Raw genomic sequence first — 22,873 nt, forward strand, 5'->3', positions numbered from 1 at the left:
AATTAATTACTTTATAAAAACCACTTACGTTAATTAAATATAAAATTCATGGTAGTATTTTTGATTTTGATAAGATAACAATGTGAAAGTGAGAGGAGAAAGATAGTTTGTGTATACATGCATAAGCCATGGAATCATTCTTTACAAATTCTAAATCTAATACAAAAAATTATTGCATGACAAAAATATTAATGTGTTGATCAAATAAAAATTCGCTGACATTTAAAAGTTTACTTGGAAGTTCAATCCTAGCGATGTCCTGAAAGAGGCTAGGGAACTGGTGTTTGAGGATATACACAGTTCCTGGTACAAGTTTGTGTGCATGATAATCGTAATGGCATACATTTAAACATGCATGATTTAATGTATGATAATATTTGTACTAGCACATACTTGCCCTAAAGGTCCATTTATTTAACTCTGCGTGTGAATTGAATTGAATCTTATTGCATTAGATTTTAATTCAAAAACACTAGAAAAGAAGCTAAGTAAAACAATTTTTATTTAAAAAAAAAGTACTAAGTACAATAATATAAACAAACAGTAATAAATACAAATATGAGACGCATATAGATAGATTTGAAAGACTTAATAATTAAAAAAAATAAATGCATGGATGATGCAGATGCACTGCACCATGAAAGAAAAATAACCCTCAGACACTTTAAATAATATTTGAGAATCAAATGTCAAGAATTATCTGTATTTCCTAAAATATTTTGTGTGTGTGACTTTGTTGATCGAACAGTAAAGATGAAATAAGAAAAATAAGGCACCTGAAACTCTGTGTCAGACGAGGAAAATCAAGACTGAATTCCTTTCATTGATTTTTAAAATCTTTCCCTTTCGTAACCAAAAAAAAATTTGACCTTACCGCAAATTAACAATATTAATGTCCCATGAAAACAATAGGAGACCGAGGAAGATCGAGTTCTTTGAATGAGTACAAATTTTCGTTCTTCCGTCTTCAATGCAATTGTTTTCTTGTATTTTACCATTAAGGTAGCTGGGTATTTGGGAAAGAACGTTAAATAATTACAATTGGAAAGAGACTTCCTGGAACTGAACCCCCTTAGATCTGTGGGGCTCGAAAGAGGTTCACAAAAATTGAATCCCAACAAATATGAATAATTTTGACAGTGTTGTGTTGTATGATTTTAAATCAGTGTAATGTCCTCGTCCAGTTGATAGGTTCTAACTTTAGCCTTTCTCGGTCTACACGATCTTCCAAACATTTCTGGTTTTTCTGAGTCTCCCATTTCTTCTCCATCAACTGCAAAGAGATTGAACGCTCTTAAGACCATTCTTTAATGCGAGTGTACTTACAGAGAAAAAAAACCCGAATGAAAGGAAGTATAGCTTTGACCCAATCACTTCTCCCATTTCTCCATCCCACCAGGGTCACATACACCCTCAATGATCGAGATAAACGTAAAAACAGTTGTTTTGTTGATCATTTGTTGCATCATAGCCATGCAAATATATATATACTATATGGGCATATTATAAAGACTGTAAAAAATCAACCTACATAAAAAAATGAGTGAATAAAATAATGTTATCCACTTAATTTTTATAAGTCATAAAAAAGTTTGCCGAACCTGCTGAAATTAATTGTCAGAATAAAAGAATCCAAAACACAATAAAACATCAGCAAGGATATAATTTTTTTTTTAGAAAAATGTGTCTTTTACTCGATTTTTTACTCTAAATAATCGACACATTTCTGTGAAATCAGCAAGTTTCATACCAGCCTATGTTAGCATGCACGAATTCAGAATTTTTTTCAAGGGTGAAGAAGTCGAGGCCGATATTTTGGTAACTTTAGAATGCGATTTAATCTTTTTAATTTTATGAGATGGGGGAAACCACCCCTTCCCCTTCGAACCACCCTTCCTCTAGATCTGCGCATGCTTCACAACTCACTTCTTTATTGGCGTCTCTAAACTGCTGTAGGTACACGCGTTTCTTGATCCGGGATTGTCTCTCTTCCTCCAACGTGTTCCTATCAATGGCGATGGAAACATCACTTTCCTGGGACCTTACCCAGAAGTCTCTCTTCTTGTTCACTTCATGCTCCAAGATCTGGTCTTTTAGGACAGACAGAAACTGAGGTCTAAGATAGAACAAAGAATTAGAAAATCGTGATATTTTTTTTTTAAGTATTGACTCATGAATATTGCCAAAAAATATCGTTTATGATGTTCAAAGACGCACTGTAATGGCCAATAGATGTCTTTGGAGTAAATAAAATATATAAAACTGATAACAATTAAATAATTGTGTGTGTTTATTTTGATCTAATGCCTATTAAGGAAAGTTTGATTTGTGGCTCAAGCGTACATATTTTATAGAAAAACATTCTGACTTCTATACTGATTCTTTATCTTTAATTTGTGAATTTGAATGTTTTTTTAACTTAAAAACTTTAACTTTTTTTATGATAAAAAAAACCTTGATTAATCTTGGTTATCATATGTATGAACCACTTCTACACGATGCATACATTTCTCATAATTTCTAACATACAAGATAAATTAATTTCTGTTTGCGTAAGAATGTTTCCCACGCTATACACTTTTTTTCTATTTCTTATTATACTTTCCATTAAAAAGAACTCCATATCTATATTTCACAAAATATAGTTTCAAATTCAACAAAAAACCATAATGGTCCATAAATGATAAATTTTTTGATAGCAACTTTATTATAAACCAAAAATAAAAACGTAATATACTTACTTGTTAATTCTATATTTTTCTTCCATTTTTTTTTGCACAGTTATCCCTGTGTTAAATTCACAGTAGTCCACTGTATTCATAAAGAGCTCCTGATTGACAGTCAGATATCATTAATATCACACACACAAATTGTCTGCTAAGACAAACTTGGCCTCAAAAGACCCTGTCAGTCTGTAGCCGTTTAAATAACCGCTTGCAATTGTCACAGAATATCAAAGGGTTCTCCAACTTCTCATGCTATTGTGTATCTATATTGACTAAACTATCAAGAAAAAAAAAGATCCATCAAATGTAGTTCCTTTGCTGACCTTTTCCTTTTCTTGTAAATATTTTGGTCGACACAAAAAAAGAAAGAAAGAAAGAAAAAGAGGTTGTTTAACAAACAAAATCCTGTATTTGAACAGCTATATCATCAAACTTAGAAATTTCAGACCTATAATTTAGAATATACTCAGTATGCTTTAAATGGATAAAAAAGATGTTTTAACTTGTATAGACATAGCCCCCCCCCCCCCCACCCCCTCGACATGATAAAAGAATAGTCTACACCTTGTCTTGTCTTAAGTAAAGATGACTTTGTTTCTTTTTTGATTGAATAGAAACGAAATGAAACTTTATAAAATCATCAATATTCATCGTTGGTGCCAGAGGAGTAGCCTCCCTTCGTCCATAGAATAAATAATAACATGTTCTGCAGACAGTTAGATTTTAATGAAACATTTAAACGTGGCATCATATTAGAATATAAATTCTGGAAAAAAAATACGTAAAACTAAAATATAAATATCATTTATGCAATTTTTTTCTATTCAAAACACGCGAATCCACTTCAAGAAAGGCGTAAATAAAGGCAAAAATAATTTTCTAAAAATAAATACATTCATATAACAAACAAAATCGGCGATTAAACGTGTGTATAAAATAAGATAAGGTAACGTTAGATAATACTGATAAAGAACATACACTAGTATTATAGCAGTACAAGTACATGCATGATTATATTGAAATATAATGAGATATATTAATAACATATCTTTCATCACAGATGAGTTTATCACAGGACACATGTTATATATACGTAAAGGTGTTCAAAACACCATAAATTGATACATTCAAGACTTTAAATAAAAAAAACATAAGGCTATGATTCACACATTAACAAAACAAACTTCAAAACTTGTACAAAAATATATTTTGAAAATGTGATGATTGTTATCATTTGCTCGCCAAGGGAGACAAATTCTGAAATTAAACACAAGTTGTCTCCCGTATTTAAAAGCGTGCATATTAACTAAACACTTTTACATGTACTAATTAATAAATATTTAAATAAAACAATTGAGCAATTTTTAAAATGGGTGTACAATGTCTGCGTTATAAGATCAAAACACTTGTGCTGGTCTCACGTGATTATTCAGTTTACATCAACATAGAAAACAATTGGTAACTGTCGGTAACTAGCTGACGTAATCCAAAAGATTCAAACAATGATATTCAGTGTTTTTCAGTGCGTGGATGAAATCTTTCAAAATAATTTTTTTGTAAGGTAAGGGAAGGTTAGAAATTGTATAACGAAGGTCGATTTAGATATGTAACTGTATGCATATGCTGTTGCAATTTTGAGATTTAAACTCTGTATATTGATATTAATAACATTTAAGGGTTCATTTTTTTTTTTAAAAATCCATATATTTAATAGGATTTAAAATTATGCAGATATCAGAGAAAAACACCCCTTTTATTCAATGCATGAATACTATTTAAGATGAACACTATATTAACAATGTACAAAAAATTTCGCAATTGTTCGAAATTGATATAGTACACAGTGTGTTACAAGTAAAAACAAGTCATCTCGCCAGCACTACACATTTTGCAAACTGTATTAGATACCTAAACCTACTAACAACAATTGAAAACCTACATGTAATCTATTTTTAAGATACATCATCCTTCAAAATGTTCCATAAATAATATTTTGCATTTGTTGAAATTATACTCTCCCCCGTTAAGAAAAAACCAAAATTAATATAAAGACACCCCCCCCCCCCATCATAAGAGATATCAAAATTTAAACTCACAAAATTTAAACAGCAAACTTTTTCAAAAATCTTTCGATCTTTAAATCTTGAACTTTTTGAAATGAAGAATGATTAATTTATCACAGGAAGAGTTATCCCTCTTTAAAGAAGAACTATGTACCAAAAACTAAAAAAAAAAAAAATAAATTTAAAAAACCCACAAGAACTATTTAAGGCTACAGGACCAGTTGATTGGGTTATATCGAAGTCTTTCTCGGTCGATGCGTTGTTCTAGATATCTACTGGTTCGGTTGTCTTGCCATTGTTTCTCCATCATCTGAAATAGAAAAAACAAGAGAGTGTGCAACAATAGTTCCGTAAACAAAGCGTTATCGATTCACATCTCACATATTATAAAGATATTGAGGTGTCTATTTACTCATTTCTTCAATAAAATGAGTTGATATGAATGTACACTACATGTACATATCATGGTCATTTTCTAAACATAGAGACATTTTCAGATTATAGAATATAGAACCATTTTAACAAGAGCTTGGACTTTGGATAGTTTTGTCAAACAGCAATGTGACGTAGGCCTGTCTATTTCATTGTCGGCCACTCAACCATGGCTCTCTGAAATCAACAAGATCCGTCTGGCTTTTGGGCCAAGACTACGCGATAGGTGCATATTTTGCTCGAAACCGCGTCATTTTTAACTTAATTTGACGCAAGAATTAGATACCTTCATCCTACTGAAAGTCCAAGGTCTTGTTAAAATGGTTCTAATATATAGTTTATTGTAAATATCTATATAAAATCTATATACAACATCTATATAAACTATGTATTTTCAACAGTGATGAGTCTATTCCTTCACTTCTAGCAAATCCCACATCCATTTTTTAAAAAAATCAATTAGCGTATACTTTGCCTTCAAAACTTCAATAAGAGGAGCATTATTAAAGATTTAATAACTAATCATTTCAAATCAATGATATCATATCAACTTAAGCTTTTAATTTTCTTCTACGCAAAAAAATATGAAATCGACTCGTAGCTAGCGCTGAAAAAAAAAACCAAAATCGATCTAAAACTTCTTTTCTCGGCTCTTCGTCGATATAGAATTATGCTAACAGACAATCCCTCATCGACTTCATAAAACGGCTTTGTTAATATATTACTGTAAACCAACATTTATAATTTGTAACTTAGTCTTTTCAAATCGACTGGCAATGAAAGGGTGATTCGCGGTAAATAAGGTCAATTTTCTCGCGATGGTCAATTTTTCGTGAAATCTGCGAAAATGTATAACATGCAAAAAAAAAGTTGGTTGTTTCTTTTAAAAAGTATATTGGGAAGGATGGGCTTTCTATTTAGAAAGGTATGACTAATTACGCATTATTCAGTTTAAATGGAACATAAATTATATCAGATTGATATATTTTACACACTAATACCGATACTTAACTGAAAAGGAACACTGTGTATTTACAGATTTGCAAAATTCTAATCTAATTAACATGATGAAATGCAAAAAAAAAAAAAAAAATAGATATGTACGTTGTAAATGATTTTAGATCCAAAGATACTTACATGATTGTATATATTAATACACCAAGATTCACATATGTTCAACAGATACACCCTGGTTTAATGTGATTAGATATACATTATATATATTTATAGAAGCAGAAAACGAGGCAGAGATGCAAACAAAGATAGACCTACATTTTTATTTCCGTCCCTGAAGTTTTGTAAGTAAACGTGTTTTTTTACATAGGCGTCCATATCCTTCTGACGACAATCGTTGTCGTAGGCTATAGACTGCTTACTTTCCTGACATTTTTCTTTGAAGGCTACACTTTTACTGATATCTTGGTCCGCCATTTGTTGTTTGAGAACATCCCGGAAGTGTTTTCTGTGAATGGAGGAAAAAAAGGTGTTGGTAAGTTATCAAGCGGTAAAATGTACATAAACTACGAATTTCAAGTATATAAAATAAATAATTATAATATAATTACATGTAAACATGTATACAGTACTGATATCATATTTTTTAAAGAACATTTTTAAAAAGAGAAGTTGCATCAAACAGCAATGTGACGTAAATTGTCTATTTCATCGTTGGTCACTCAGTCATGGCTGTTTGAAATTTTTGGCTGGCTTCTGGGCTAAGACTACGCAATCGGTGCATATTTTGCTTGAAACCAGCGTCATTTTCAACTTGTTTTCGCGCAAGAAATTGATAGTCACGTGCTACCAAAAGTCCAAGGTCTTGTTGAAATGATTCTAATGTTTGTTAATTGGGGTTTTTTTTTCATTTTAATGACATGTTCGAATTCGGAAGTTTCTACTACACTGCACCATATCTCTAACGTTGTCTGCTAAAATATATACTGAAATCATATACCTGTTCTCATGAATGAATACTTAGAAAAAATGGCTTGGTGTTTCAAACACTTGAGTTATCGCGTTTTATTACTCTCTTTCCCGGTTACAGGACGTTCCAAAAATAAGAGCTCTTTTGCGAAGATTAACCTAGGTCTTTTTTCTTTCCGCTAAATATTTTTTACATCTTGTTTGCTCAAGCACAATATGTGCATTGTTGTAAAATATCGATTTGATCCGGGTTTTATATTTAGAAAAATTTCTTCAAATGCTCTTGTATATCTCTCAGAACAACTAAACACTTTACTCTTTATGCCGACGAATAATCAATAGCATTAAATTGAATTTAAATTGCTTATTAACCCGGAGATGAAGACATTTGAATTTTTTAAACGCGTACCGCTAAGTTTCAGCTTACATATGAATATATCAAGGTAAATGATTATAGAAAATTGTTGAAAATCACAAATTGAAATTAATATATCATTTGTTGAGGTTATTAAATGCAAGGATTTGCTCTCTCTTTCTCTCTCTCTCTCTCTCTCTCTCTCTCTCTCTCTCTCTCTCTCTCTCTCTCTCTCTCATATGATCTGACCAATTTGAGGACAAATGTATAAATTTAAAAAAAAAAAAAAAAGCCCTGCTTAGTTTGCGGCATCGGTAGTGTGTAAGTTTTGGATCAAAGCTCTAAATGCTATTTGTCAACAGACTGCTGTACTGTGTATGCAAAAGTATGCAAAATATACTGAACAGCCGTCTGGAGCGACAGAATGGGTGGGTACGTCAATGTTTACCTATAGGTCGGCCACTGTTTGTCCAATATATTTGATAACATAATCTATTGTCAACAATGGCGGTCTTGTGGAAATAGCAAATTAGAGCTTTTAAAATTAGTCCTAGTACGTTAATTAAAAAACGTGAAGGTGGAGGATGCAATTGAATACTCTCTCTCTCTCTCTCTCTCTCTCTCTCTCTCTCTCTCTCTCTCTCTCTCTCTCTCTCTCTCCCCTAAATTAAATTAAGTGTTGCTCTTTATGGCTAAAATTGCTCTAAAACAGTTAAACTAAGAACTTTTTGTGATTTGGCGATTTTAGGATTGTAATGGATTCTTCCAGGCTTTATGAACGCGTTGAAGGGTTAAATGACTCTGGATTTTTACAGTCTTTTGCCGTTAATTGCTAGAAGTCTCACAATTTTATTTCCTTTGAAGTGTTTGTGTATTTCTTTGGCGTTTAGTAGCTTGACGGGAATTAAGCCATTTTGATTGAACTGTGATTCATAAAAAAAATCACTCGATTCAATAAATTTTATTTTTATGTCCAATACCAAACTTTAAAAGAAAACGGGTCATTTAAAAGGACAAACCCTTGACTTCACTCGAACAATTAAAACAACTTCCAAGTAGAAATTACAGTGTGAAAATAAAACAGCGTTTTAATACCATCAAAATTTCAAAACTTTCTAACACATGGAGCAGTGAAACGCCTTGAGCTCTTAACACGTTTATTTGCAAAACTTTGCTTTATCAATTCCTGTATTCATTTATACGAGCAAAAAGGTGTTCAAACTTTGCTTTCATACCCCCTTCCCATATTCTTTGCGATTTATAGACTCTTCCAAAAAGGTCGTAGCTTTCATAGCAATCTTAATCACTGTCAAGCGTCTAGATGACATTTTGGAGTGCGCATTCGTGTCGCACCAACGAGACCTCCCGATTATAGGTAGCCGGTCTCTGTTAATCTACCCTTCCTAAAAACCAGAGTACATTAAAAGGAGACTGGCTTATCTTTCATTTGTAAAGGAATTACAATTTGCAAAAATTCTTAGATAAATTTTATATTTATTGATTGCTGAGGAACTATGAACGATCGAAACGGTTTACGTAAGAGTGGATCATTTTTCTTTTCCCCCTATCAGGCGTCCCTAGATACGGAGAAATTTAAATAGAAATTTTTAACACCTTGGTTAAAATAATGACGGTATGTGTTGCAAACCTTAATCTGTGTCTCTTTGATAACAAATCGAAAACTTTGACAAGTTGACACTGAAATGAGCACAAACTGCAAGCGGGGCCAATATTGCCCTACTTATGTTTGAAGTGCTCTCCAAATATCTCGAGTTAATAAGAGAAAGTAAAATTCTCAACTCTCGTAGATTGGGAACTGCCCTATAAGTCAGTGTGCATTGTGCAGGTGTTAGAACAGGATCAAAAATGTCATGTTAAAAAGATTTGGCAATAATTCATACATATATATATTTAAATGGGGTGATCTAAGTTTCGAAAAAAGTCTCAAATAAAACCTCTTATCTTTATGGATTCGTATCCATATACAGATTACGGGAATATACCTGCATCAAAAATAGATCAGACTTGGCTTATAGTTTAATGCACTTGATAGAGATCAGGTGTGTGCTTGTTCTTGTCTTTCATTAATTACATGTATAAAAGTACAAAAGAACGAAATACTGATGCAAAATTATCAACAACATTTTCCCTCTTTTCTCTCTTTCGATGACTCATGCTTGCTCTCTCTCTCTCTCTCTCTCTCTCTCTCTCTCTCTCTCTCTCTCTCTCTAAAACTGATTTACTGTCCCTAACCCTTCATTCAATCTTAATCCCTCACCTGTATTGCTCTTTCTCGGCAGGTGCCCCGTAGAAAGCCTTGGCCCAGGCGGAGTGATACCGCTGGTGCTCCCGTTGTTGCATCAGGATCCGCCTCTGGTCATTGTGCCAGTGTTGTTCAACTGTCTCCCAGTGGTCCTGGATTCGTTTGCGGGGAGGGGGTGGGGCCAGGGGATTCACCCGAGGGGGGATCCGGACCAAGCTCATGGAGCTAGACAGTTCACGAGGGGGGTAGGCTCCGTACATGGAGTTGGCGCGTTGGATGGATGGGGGGACGGGTGTAGCCAACGGGGTGCGAGAAATCTTCGGCAGGGTCGTTGTAGCTGCCATTTTGGAGTTGGATTTCTTATTCCTCTTCTTTGTTTTACTACGTACTAACTATTGGTGTCTGTAAAATAAACAAGAAACCAAATATAAAATGGTGCTCTAAGGTTCCTATGTAAAGTATACTCGTGAAGGAAATGAAATAACATATTTACTAACAATTGGAAAGCGTGATTTTGCTTGATTTTTATGTTTGCTTCAGAAATTCGAAAATGGCTGTTAACATTTGAGGTCACAATTGTAGCCGTCGATTTTGTATACTCACTGTTAAATATTATTGCAACCCATTTTCATCAAACCTATTGAAACAACCTCAATACACTATATGTCAACACAGCGGTTTTTATTTCACGATTTTACAAGTACATGGTAACAATAAATTATACATTTCCAAAACCAATACGTATGCAATTATGAATTTTTCAATTCGAATGCTATCAAAAGCAAGTTTGGTCGATCAAACATTCATGTAATACTTCGTTGTATTTAATTGACGACGAGACCAAAAATGAGATTTATATATCGGACTTTTAACAAAACCAGACGGATTTAAAGCCGAAGTTTCCCGTGTCTCATTGAAAAAATCGGTAATGATTATCCCAGTTTTAAATTTCAGTATAGAACCCAACTGAGTTGGGTCGAACAATAGTGCAATTCTTGAATAAACAAAACCCTAATCCTGATAAGAGATGTAAAAACTGAAATTGAACATTTCACTTTTTCACTCTCTGTTGGATATCTGCTTTATTGTTTAACATTATTCATCAATTGTCGATTTTTACAGGATTTGCTTAATCCGCCGAGATTTGTTTGAATATTGAACTGCTTCTCTCTCTCTCTCTCTCTCTCTCTCTCTCTCTCTCTCTCTAAGATCACGTTTTAAGAGTGATAGAGAGATAAAGATCGAGAGAAATCCTTTATATAACAATTATTATCGATTTTTATAGAGACCTAGACGAACGGGAGAGTTTTTTTTTTTACCTACCAGTATATGCATATGCACTCGCATAATCTGCAATTCAATTAAATTCGTGTATGTTTCAACTTCAGTCGTCATTTATTATTCAATCCCATTGAAATAGAGAGAGGGCAAGAGAGAGAGAGAGATTGGAAATAAAGGAATGAACTTCGAAATGAATCAGCGATAATTCTTGTGACTGATTCGATCACCACAATTTGTGCCCCTTCATAAGGTGTATACATGTACATACGGTATCATTGTCTTAGTATGTTTAATTCTTGCAATAAGACACCAAAGGACAAAAAAAAACAAAAAAACAATGATAATGTTCTTTGGAATTGAATAACATTTTTGCCTTGGAACTTCGGTTTCCTTTCAATTCATTGCTCATTGACAGCACCTTTTAAAAAAAAAATTCCTTACAAGCTACAGTAATGTCGAAATCAATGGAGAAAACGAGCAGGCAAACAAAGCTTTATTCACTACATTCGAAGAGGTTTTTTTTCTGTTTGACTTCCAGTTCTTTTGACCAAAAGTTTCCGCTTTTTTTAATACGTTCAAAACATTGATTTCCTATGTTAGCGCCCGTACGTATTTGAATTCCGTTTGTTTGGGTCATAATCGGATGGTTTTCATGTATGGTAGCGAAATGTCTATGCATTAATGGATTCACCAACAATAGAATGAAAATCATTTTGGAATCGTGCTAGAAAAATGATTATCTCTCTCTCTTTCTCTTTCTGTCTCTCTCGTAAACACGGCTGATTGCATATTATCATATACAGCCTGTTCGCTGTAGAAATCAAGCTTATATATTTTGATCTTTATTTTATGATTTTCATTAATATGGTGTATACATATGCCACCATAGTAAACATCGTAATATGATTATTATTGATAGCAAGAATAGAAACAATTGATTATATAAACACCTTCTCCAAGTGACGATAACTTTTAAGACAGGTGAAAGATTAATACATGTAACGGTTTAAAACTTGTAAAAATAAAAATAATATTTTTTTAAAAAATTCAACCTAAGAATATCCTTACCTTAGAAGTCTAGTTAAATCCATATATTAATGTTTGATTATCGAGATATATATCTTCTACAATTACAGTCCCATATAAATCCTCTATCTACCAATAGCCATATTGCACACACACACACAACACAGGACTGGAGGCCTGGTCACATGATACCAACGTCGCTACGGAGACCCATAGAGTTGACTCGATCGAGACGAAATTCAAGGATAGCGAACAAAAAAGTTAAATCTCCTTTAATCGGATTTCATTACATGTAAAGCTCTGAGGCGAATTAGTTTATGTTTCGGATATAGCAATTATCCCCCTCTCTGCCTTCTATGTGGTGTACTTCTGAGGTAATTTCAGGTTCGGCGAAGTGAGAAAATGAATTTGACACCTGGGGACTCGGGGTTTTCTTATCAATGCATTTTATAGATACCGCATGGTTTCGAATGTTTGAAAAATTAAAAGTTTCGGTTGAGTAAAGAGAAATTTAAATTCTTACACAACAGAGTGTGCCGTGAATTAGTGTTGAACCGTTCATAAGTAAGGTGTCCGTTTGGTATCTGGTTATTTGCGCGACAGGTGATTTTATTTGGAGAGGTGGATCAATTGCTAAAGCGCGCGAGTTGTTTTGATCGATTCTTCTGCGCGCAAGAGGTAATTAAGGTTTTATTTCCGGATGCGGGAGTTTATTTCCGGTAATTGTAACTGAGCATTCTAAAGAGGTTTCAGCTGAGGATTTTTGAGAACCCAAATGAATACTATGTTTATCTGGATACTTGTTTTATTATCAAACCACAATACCACATGTCGTTGGTCAATTTTGTTTCATATTAATTTATCAATGGATAAGAATGATATTTAAAACTAGAGACGAGCTCGTTGCAAGCAACGATTAGGTCTTCCGTCGTAGCTGCGTCATACTCGTGACGTAATATAAAAATTGATACCTGACCATGGTGCAATATTAGATGTATAAACACTGTGTAAAAGAAACAAAGTACATGTATATAAGCAAATACAGATCTTTATAAGTTGTCTGAAGTTTGATTCGCCGCATGTTGTTTTTTTGCATGTGCATTTTATTTTGAGAAACTTATCGAATCATCATAATTGACTCAATATACACAGAATATGGACGACGATTATAATCACACAGTGGGTATGCCCGGTATGAACGTAAAAAGACCAAACATTTTACTCGCATTTTTTATCGAAAGCAAGGGCCAATGAACCTTTTAGAATGTATGCGGAGATCCTGGAAATTTTACAGGGGGTTCTGAAGAATAATTTTGTTTTTTGAGGGGGGGGGGAGGGGGCATGCGCAGATAAGAAAAATTTTCCTGGGGTGGGGGTTGAGTGTCTGACGGTTATTTGAGTTTGCCTGGGGATGTCCGAGGCATATTTTTGTAATTTTATATTGTACATGTAATGGGAAAAAATTTTGCGGGGGTTGGGGTGGGGTCTGGAACCCTCACCCTACTCTTCTAGATTCGCGCATGGGGAAGGCCGATGCCGGTAATTTGACGGTAATTTTAACCATTTTTATTTCATTAATCATTTTCAAAATTATCGGAATTCCAATATTACCTTTAAACGCAGTTAAAACTTAAAATACGAACCATTTAGTCTTGGTGAGTATTCGGCCAACATGCGTCCGCGTACGAAAGAACAGGCAATATTCAAGAAATTTGGATGGACGATCTGGGTCCTAGGTCGTCCATCCGATTCTTTTTCAGACTAAGAGCTACAGAACTGCACTTAGAGAATATCAAACTGATTATGTTTATTTATTTTGTCTCAAAGAATCAGTTTTTTAAATAAAGTTTTATCTTAAAAAAAAAGAAATCGGGCACAATTTTCAATGTAAGCATTTTACCATTTAAAGGTCTAATCAAATTTTGAATGAAGTTTCAAGATACTACTCTTCGTTGTTTTATACGAAATATTGCGTGGAAAAAAGATTTACATCGCATATATATTATAGAACTAATTTCTTCTCTTTTTTATTTACATCAAAATAAATCCAAGAAAAAATCTAAATATTTTTTTCCCTTTATATGTGTTAATGAAAACGTTGATCAGCAAGGGCCGGTTCTATGTCGTGCAAGCACCTACTTAATAGATTGTTACACGGATCTACCACGATGACAAATATCGAAAAGGCAATATTGTGGGTGAAGGATGAAAGTGTAGTTTGTTTTTTAGGTTTATTTTTGATAATTTATTTATCTGGATCAATTTGGTCTGTTGGTTTGTTTTGTTTATTAAGAAGGGGAATAAAGAAAATGAGTAATTTCCGATATGAGGTCAAGCATATATTTTCATATTATCATTGACTTAAAACATGTTGGAAAAAAGAAATATTGCATCAAGCAGTTAGTTATTATGCGCAGATCATGCATTCCTCTATGGTTTTCACAATTGCATGTATCAGTTACTACACGTATTTGCTTACGGAGAAATAAATCTCCAAAGAGATGATATAGTTATCAGTTAAGTTCCAGATTCTCTTCTGCACATGCAAGCACGTGTGTAATCCTGATTTAAAAATAGGTATAATGTCCGGGGAGGGGGGGGGGGGGTCATCGCAACAAAATTGTGTATAAGCGTACTAGAGTGTTTATTGTTAATTAATAATTGATGTTGAATTGTTATTAACAAACAAAATCATAAATTTATAATAACAAACACTAAAATGCCAGGGAGTTCTGCTGGACGCGATTTCATTTGTCTTCAATTAATAGGGTGTAGGGATGCCCGCCTACTTAATACATATGCTCACGCGTCAACAGATTAAAAATGACTGTATTTTGTATTTATAAATCGCTCTAAAACATTCGATCTGATATATCGTTGTTAACAATTCAAAACTTTGAACGATTAAATTTGTTTTTATACCTAGTACCCCGACCCTCACGGAAAAATCCATTCAGATCAATGGAAATTTTATTTACAAGACTCCGCGCCAGAATCAGGATGTCTCATTCATTAATTTTTTCGTAGTTATAGTGGACGAGTCCAAAATAGGAATTTTGAGACACATCATACAATGTGAACATTTATGCCATGAATGCAGTTTACTTTGCGTCTATTTTCCTATTTTGAGAGTCCTTTTTATCATGTTTATCATGGCTTGAAAATGACGGAAGGCCCTTGAATGTTGGTATCTTTATGCAGGCACGTAGCATCCTTTTTGAAAGTGTGGGGGGGGGGGGGGCAGACTCATCCAAAAAAATCTTGACAAGCCAAAAAAAAAAAAACAAAAAAAAACTAACTCCCAATTTCAATCCTAATTTCCTTATTTTTATATAAATTTTTTACATCCTTGATAATTCAATTTTTTATAAGCATACATGTATTTTAAAAAAATTAGTTGCTGTGAGAAAAAGTGGGGGGGGGGGGGGGGCACCCACAAGCTTGAATTAATAATTGCCTGAGGATGCATCTTTAATGTGTCAACATTTATATTCATAATTGATGAAAACGTTATATGAGATGTAATAAGCACAATGAGCAAGAGTGTTCAATTAAAATGGCATTTCACATTGCACGTGTGTAATCCTGATTTAAAAATAGATTGCCATATTTGAAAGGTCAAAAAAAAAAAGAGGGAGGTGTCATCGCAAGATGATACACATTGTCTAAGTAGTACAATGTAAGTAATAGTTGGTGTTGGATTATCATCATTAACAAAGAATCATCAGTTTGGATTAATTAAAACAAATATAAATTCATATAATTGGAATATTTACTGGAGGGGCTACGTACAAGTAATTCGCCGAAGTGGGGTACGTGTGACCCGATTTTCGATCAATTGGGCGATTTCATTCATCTGGAAAAGGGTTTCACTCGCGTGTACAATCTAACAATTGCTAGTCAATTAAGTGTGTATGTTAATTCGATAGATTTCTTCTAAAACATTCAATCCAAAGTATAATATATGTAGTTATTAGTTGACACCCTCCCAGTGGATCTATGCCGATGGATCTATCTGAGATCTCAGCTGTTGCGTGAATGGTAAAGAAAGACTTCGCGCCATAATACGTCTCATTCATAATTTTGGCTCGCCGATTAGTGGGCGAGTCCAAGTTAGGCCAGAGCACATGATGTGTAGATGGTCTTACCCACTCTATTTTCTTAACTGGTCATATAATAAATAGAGATATCATGGATCTTTCACTTTTGTCGGAGCATGTAATAAATGGAACCAAAAAATAAAGTAATTCTAATTGAATTAAATTGAAGTTAAAATGTAAATACCCCCTCCCACCTACGGATTAGGATTTTCAAAATTCCCCATTTTTTAAATTCCTTGTCAAGATTTTTTTTTGATGAAGCTGCCCACCTAACCCCCCCCCCCCCCCCCCCCCCACACACACACACACACTTTCAAATAACGATGCTACATGTACGTGTTTGAATATCCTTTCCTATATGGTTAGAAATAACAAAATGTCTTTGATTTTGCATCTAATATATAACAAATTCAATTTTCAATTTGGCTGTTTGAGATTATTCGATACATGTACATTCCTAAAATGATTTAAAATAATAAAATGATTTAATTTCCAGTGATATACAGGTACATGCACTCGATCGAAGAAAAAGATTGAAATTGCTTCTAAACTCTGCACGTTCAGTTTAATAATTTATGATCCGCAGCGAAAATTAAATTTCATTTCTTATAAGATAGTCTAATTGATAGATGCATGCTTCCATTGAATAAATTTGGGTAGTCAGGCAAGCTTTTTGGAAAGCTATTGCTATGAAAAATTTCGGATGGTACTCAATTTTTCCAGAAGGAGAGCTACATATATGCAGCTAAGGTAACTAATAATGCTTCCGATGAAATACTTTGTTTAGTAATGCAAGGTTTTAAGAGAGCAATACTTATTTGTTTAAAAAATAACACCCTAATACTTCGCATTTCATTCGCTGTTTGTAGAACAAGCAGAACCAGTATCAGTTCGATCCCTATCGTATGTACATTGTTCGAATTCAATAGCCCTTGCATTGGATTGCTTTGCATGTACAAAATATCTTTTAAAAATTCAACACTGAAAGTGTTTATCTATATGGCTATTAATCTAAATGTACATGTACACATAGCGTACACATGTGATTCAAAATACCCCAAACGGAAAAATTAACTTATTGAGTCTACATTTTATAGAATTTGCAAAAAATACATTGCGGGTCTGAATGTTTGTTAATGTGTCAATCTATCAATATACAGTTTGTTAATTATTTTCGATTGCTAAGGCTACATCGTTTTTGATGAACATTGAACAACATTTTTTCCATGCCATTATTTCCACGGAAGATAGCGAGTACAATTATAAAGCACAATTTATTTAATTATCTCTTTAATATTGTGTACTAGTATGTAATAAATTATTTATAAATTGCTGCCGAATGTTGTTTGGTATTTTCGTTTGTAGATGCATTGCAAGTAAAAAACGTGAAACGCGGGGCAAGTCATAATTAATACATGTATCCCTAATAACCGTTACTTAAAAATAGCGGCTTTGGATTCAAATATTATCGTATACGAATATTAAGTTCACTTTTTAAAATCATCTCCACGATGATAATATTTTATCCATCGGAAATCAGTATTTTGTTTGGCTTTAAAAGAAATGTTCTATCGGGAGCAATCCCGCGTTCGTTTAAATTGCCAGCGTACATTTGTCATGTCAGTAATACACATTGTGCTTTATATGACGGCCGTGTATACGTACTGTAGAAAAGTTGAGTTTAATTACCATGCATTCGAACCATTTAATTAACATATCTCCCAGTACTGAAACAATTCAAAATGTCTCTGTTACAGTAACACAGTGGGGCGTTAAACATGTGTACGTCCAGCTCTACAAGCATATGCACTGTCGTCAAGGCGACGGCCTGAATACAGCTAGCGACTCTTCTATCGATCGGTTACCTGAGTCTCGTAATGCATCTAAATATAGAAAGGGGCACAGTTATGAAACAAACAACAAAAATAAGGTCAAAGACGTTCATCTTTATGAAATGAATATGTACATATGAATAAAAACATTTGGGAATTTAATGTAGAATTATTTTTGCGCGCTGCATGTATCAGTTAGTGCATTACAAAAAGCCCTTTCATAACCTCCTAAACGTGCGCACCCCCACAAAAATGGACCGAACTGACAACAATTGTTTCTGCAAATACTGGCTATAAATTACGAAAACATTAAATTGAATACCACGGACGGATTCAAAATTAATTTCTTTACAACTTTGCTTCAATAATGCATTAGAAATGTTTATTCCTTTACAAGTTATTGACAAGAAACTTTTGATGCATCTAACTCCTTAATTATAGGGGCCAGCCCCTTTTTCTGTATACCGAATGAAAGGTCTTGGTAAGACCAAGATCTTTTAAAATACATGTTATAACAAATTTTTATCAGGTAGGAAACTAACACGGAAAATACGCGAATTTTTTTGAATTTTTTTCTTGCCTTTGTTTCAACATCTATACCACCCCTTTTATTTGCATTTAAATAATAAATAAAATATATCTCGCACAAATTCAATGTATTAGCTTCCAAACCAGCCCATCTTTGAGACTCTGCCAGCCATCGTTATAGCTAAACCCCCCTGGACAAAAGAAGTCGTTAAATTTTACTAAAAGGGGAATAACTCAAAACCGAATGGGGATTTTCCTCAACTAAAATATGCAACGACAACATCACGCGGCATGTTATCAGTCCTGAAAATTTCAAAACAATCGGTGAACAAACGAGCGAGATATTAAGGATCAAAGTTGGCGTCTAGAAGAAAAAAAAAAAGAACTAGAGCAAAGCTCGTTGCAAAGCAACGAGTGGGTTTTCCGCTGATGTCGAAAGTAATGCTAGAAGTACCTCTAAGAAGCAGAGTTCTTAATCTAGTAACAAAGAAACCTAAGTACAAAAAGATAAAAAAAATCGAATGATTCTTTGTACAACTTAACATGATCCGAATGTTTTTAAGTACGACTTAACCAAAAACCCTTAACCATTTCAAGAACGACTTAATAAAAAAAAACAATGTGTTTAAGTACGACTTAACACATTTGACTTCATTTTAGGTACAAGTTTACTTTAACTTGAACTAACATCTTTTTTCTTAACCCAGAATGCAAAATTAAAATTAATGAAAAAAATCAATTTTGTTTAAAACATAATTCTGAGCAACTCTTCCTCTTCACTGCTTTTCAAAAGGTTGACCTTTCGTACTGTGTGCTCGTTGCGTCATTAATTGTCAGAAACTTATCGATGTAAAGTTTACGTTACTGTACTTCTGTGAATATTTTATATGTAAAATTACTATGAACCAGACAACATTGAAATGGTGAACATTTCAAAGGGCCCCGCTTATGTTATTTCAGAGAATTCTGCTTTGACCTTGACCTATAACTTGAAATTTTTCCAGCTTGCATAGAACTTTTAATTCAATTTCATTCCCCCTAACATACATGCATTTTTGTTCAATCTGACCAAGACTAAGCATATTTGGAAAATAATCTACTATTTAAAACTAATTTTAAAAAGATCTGCTATGACCTTCACATTGACAGACTTGGTTCAAGGTCACTGCACGCCATTAACCAATAAACTCTGTAAAGGTAAAATATTAGCCAAATAGGGGCTAAAAGGAGAGTATATCTATGCTCTTAAAATATGGATTTTTGTGTGATCTGATATGACCTTGACTCTTCATCTACAAATATCATTCGAGGTCATTGCATATATTTTGAACAAAGGCATCATGTGGGTGAAGTATGAGGCTGAATGGAGCAAAGGGAGAGAAGATATACTCCGGACAAGGATTTTTAAAAATATAATTCTGGTATGACCTTCACAGTTTCTTTTCACTGAAAATAGGTTCAAGGTCACTACACACCCTTTCACCCTTTACTCAAAAGCTCTGCTTATGTGAAGTCTGAGCCAAATAGGGGTTAGTAGAAATTATATATGCTCTCAAAAAAGGATTTTTGCATGATCCGATATGATCTTCACCCGTTACCTAGAAATTTCATGCAAGGTCACTGCACATCGTTTAACCATAGAGACACTCTGAAAGTATTAGCCAGATTGGACCATAGGGAAAAAAGATATGCCCCAGACAAGGATTTTATATATATAATTCTGCTATGACCTTAACCTTATACCTAAAAACATGGTTCAAGGTCACTGCACATCCTTCAACCAAAGGAACCCTGTGGATGAGGTATGAGCCAGATTGGGCCAAGGGGAGAGAAGCTATGCTCCTGTCAAGCCATCTCGGATGGACAGACGGACAAATTGATCACTAGAAGGCGCCCGCATAAACATGCCTTTTTATCTAATTTAAAATAGTATCCATGCTATCTGCCCATGGTGAATAGTCATCAAAACCATTCATCAGCAGAATTTGATTTCCCTCCTTTTTAAGGTGGTATGGGACATCTGTCGATATTAATGTGGATTAAAGTACTATATAATTGAAAACTTTTCACCTGTTTAGAATTTTCAAATTTTACAATATTTAACCAAAAAATAGCTTTTAAAAATATTTGAAAAGGTAAAAATTGTAAAAACCCCAGCGGGATTCGAACTCATGACTTACAGGTTCCTAGTAAACCCTCTAACCCACTGTGCTAAATAAGGAGTTAGGTGACCATTTTTGAAAAGAAACTACATGTACTTATATAATTACACTTTATTTTATTGTTTATTTCGATAAACAATACGTCACAACATGGAAGTGTCCCATATCACCTTAAACTCGGAACACCTCTGACCTAATAAGATCGCCGCATTAAATACAAAGTTTGATTTAACTCTAATTTGTTTATCATCAAGAAATTCTGCATCGCTGACAAATAAAGTTTTCTTCTGTATAATGAAATACCAATTAACTGACTATTCGGACAATAGCAAGTTTATTGTCCCATTCCACAGCAACAATTTCCCTTGGCTTTGCCTCATTAAATAGTTGCTGTCTTGGGGGACAATAAACTTGCTATTGTCCTCATACCCAGTAAATACTAAATAGGCATATAATATCCCATCCACCTACATTTCATGTTATATAACCTCCCGTTTGTAACCTTCAATTTCACTGTAAAGTCAACATATCTGTCATAGCCGCAAGTTTCACAATTAATTTCTGCTTCTCATGTACTTAAAATTAGGGGCCTTAATATTGCTTACCAATTCCAACAAGAGACATCCCTCTAACTATTGATAATCATTAAAATTCATTTCATGAATCTACGCAACAATGATAAACCTTCAAGTACAGTCACTCTCAATTTTACAAAAATATTGACGGTACTTTATCCGAAACTGTTCCGTGTATCTTTAACTTAGTACACTAACATTTTTATGAAAAGACGGTTTGTCTTAGAATAAGAAAGCTAATGCAATTCTGAGAAAAAGAATACCACATATTGCCAATTCCATTGAGGTTTAATGAAAATATGGCCATTTAAGTAAACCCACCATTTCCAATTTCCTTTAGTAAACACAGATTTACAGGGTTCTCCATAGTAAAACATCTTTACCTGACCTTTTAGAGGTCAACTTTTGTTCAACCACCTTTAAAAAGAAACCTTATTCAATACAACATATGCCTACATGATATTATCATGATAAAAGCTTCACATCACTTAGAAATACCCTTACATGTATACCCCCCACCCCTCAATCTTTTGATTTTCATTAAAAGTCATGGTTTGAAATGTTTTACCTAATTTTATGAAACGTGTGGCAATTTCCTTGAGTCATTTCTCACACATATTTGAAAACAATCATCAATGATTCTAAAATTTGATCTTTATTTGTTTATTGTATGATTTGTACCATTTTAATTAACAAATAGACAGCTGTCCTGCTTGTGATTTCTTGTTTTCATGAAAAAAGTAAGCTAACAATCATATTTAGTGAATATCTAATCTATTCTGATTTCTAGTCTTCTTCTAACCATGCTAAAACAGTAAGTTACAACCTACAAGTTAGACATCTGCCTTAAATTAGAATTAAATTCAAACACACCCAGGTAGCTGGAGACAGAGTTGATTTCAATGAACAATGTTCAAATTTGACATATTTTTCTACTTTTTTATGCATATATACCTTAGAAAGGTAGAAATAGGTTGTTTCTTGTTCATTTCAAAAGTAATTAACATAGCAGATGTTATTTCAAAGTCAAATGTACATTTACATATCCTACATGTAATCTTAATGCAGACAATTAAATAGAGGGGGGGGGGGGGGTTCAATTATGTAAACACATCTAAATATCTTTATGAAATAAAAAATAAAGGAAACATAATTGTATACTTTTATTGAAAAACAAATTTTCACAGCAATTATGAATTTCTTTAAACAGCCTTAATTTTGTTTTCATAATTTCTTATCAAACACAAACCACAACATGGCATGATGCTTTCTTCATGTTGCATTATTGTTCATGCATTATCGGATTTAATTTGAATTACCGGTAAATAGTCTGTAGAACACAAGGAATATGCATGTGGATAGAGGTGACAGGTTAATCTCAGGAGCTGACCCACAAGAATCAACAGGTACCGGTAAAAGCCATGTGGTAACAAGAGTCTGTTTTGAGCTGAAATAAATAAAAAAAATAATTAGCTGTGTTTACATACATGTACTAGTAATAGCTGTGTTTACATTAACATATGCATAGTATTTCTGTAAAAAATACACTGACCATGCAGTGTAATAAGTATGACATATCCCAATACATGACATAACATTTAGGCAGT

General features: G+C 33.5%; 2 protein-coding genes across 2 annotated transcripts; both read right to left on the minus strand.

Moving 5' to 3' along the window:
• Window positions 1-716: 716 nt before the first annotated feature.
• Window positions 717-3,079, minus strand: LOC128160464 (uncharacterized). Its single transcript, XM_052823788.1, has 3 exons — window positions 2,742-3,079; window positions 1,927-2,116; window positions 717-1,273 (listed from the first exon to the last, which is right to left on the minus strand). Exons 1-3 carry the CDS (start codon window positions 2,819-2,821, stop codon window positions 1,163-1,165), a joined length of 381 nt encoding a protein of 126 aa, XP_052679748.1. The 5' UTR covers window positions 2,822-3,079; the 3' UTR covers window positions 717-1,162.
• A 329-nt stretch (window positions 3,080-3,408) lies between these two features.
• LOC128158996 (uncharacterized) lies at window positions 3,409-12,414 on the minus strand. Its single transcript, XM_052822017.1, has 4 exons — window positions 12,112-12,414; window positions 9,778-10,164; window positions 6,494-6,683; window positions 3,409-5,099 (listed from the first exon to the last, which is right to left on the minus strand). The coding sequence occupies exons 2-4, from the start codon at window positions 10,104-10,106 to the stop codon at window positions 4,989-4,991; spliced, it is 630 nt and encodes a 209-aa protein (XP_052677977.1). The 5' UTR covers window positions 10,107-10,164; window positions 12,112-12,414; the 3' UTR covers window positions 3,409-4,988.
• Between the last annotated feature and the right edge of the window lie 10,459 nt (window positions 12,415-22,873).

The sequence above is a fragment of the Crassostrea angulata genome, chromosome 8, assembly GCF_025612915.1.
Source record: "Crassostrea angulata isolate pt1a10 chromosome 8, ASM2561291v2, whole genome shotgun sequence".
Classification (NCBI taxonomy): Eukaryota; Metazoa; Mollusca; class Bivalvia; order Ostreida; family Ostreidae; genus Magallana; species Magallana angulata.

Excerpts from the sequence above, each read along its gene's own strand:
- LOC128158996 (XM_052822017.1), bottom strand. The coding sequence starts at position 10,106 with ATGGCAGCTACAACGACCCTGCCGAAGATTTCTCGCACCCCGTTGGCT. Across the intron at positions 6,684-9,777 it reads GCCGAGAAAGAGCAATACAG|AAAACACTTCCGGGATGTTC; the intron begins GTGAGGGATTAA and ends CTCCATTCACAG. Across the intron at positions 5,100-6,493 it reads TCAGGGACGGAAATAAAAAT|ATGATGGAGAAACAATGGCA; the intron begins GTAGGTCTATCT and ends TTTCTATTTCAG.
- LOC128160464 (XM_052823788.1), bottom strand. The coding sequence starts at position 2,821 with ATGAATACAGTGGACTACTGTGAATTTAACACAGGGATAACTGTGCAA. Across the intron at positions 2,117-2,741 it reads GAAAAATATAGAATTAACAA|ACCTCAGTTTCTGTCTGTCC; the intron begins GTAAGTATATTA and ends GTTCTATCTTAG. Across the intron at positions 1,274-1,926 it reads TTAGAGACGCCAATAAAGAA|TTGATGGAGAAGAAATGGGA; the intron begins GTGAGTTGTGAA and ends ATCTCTTTGCAG.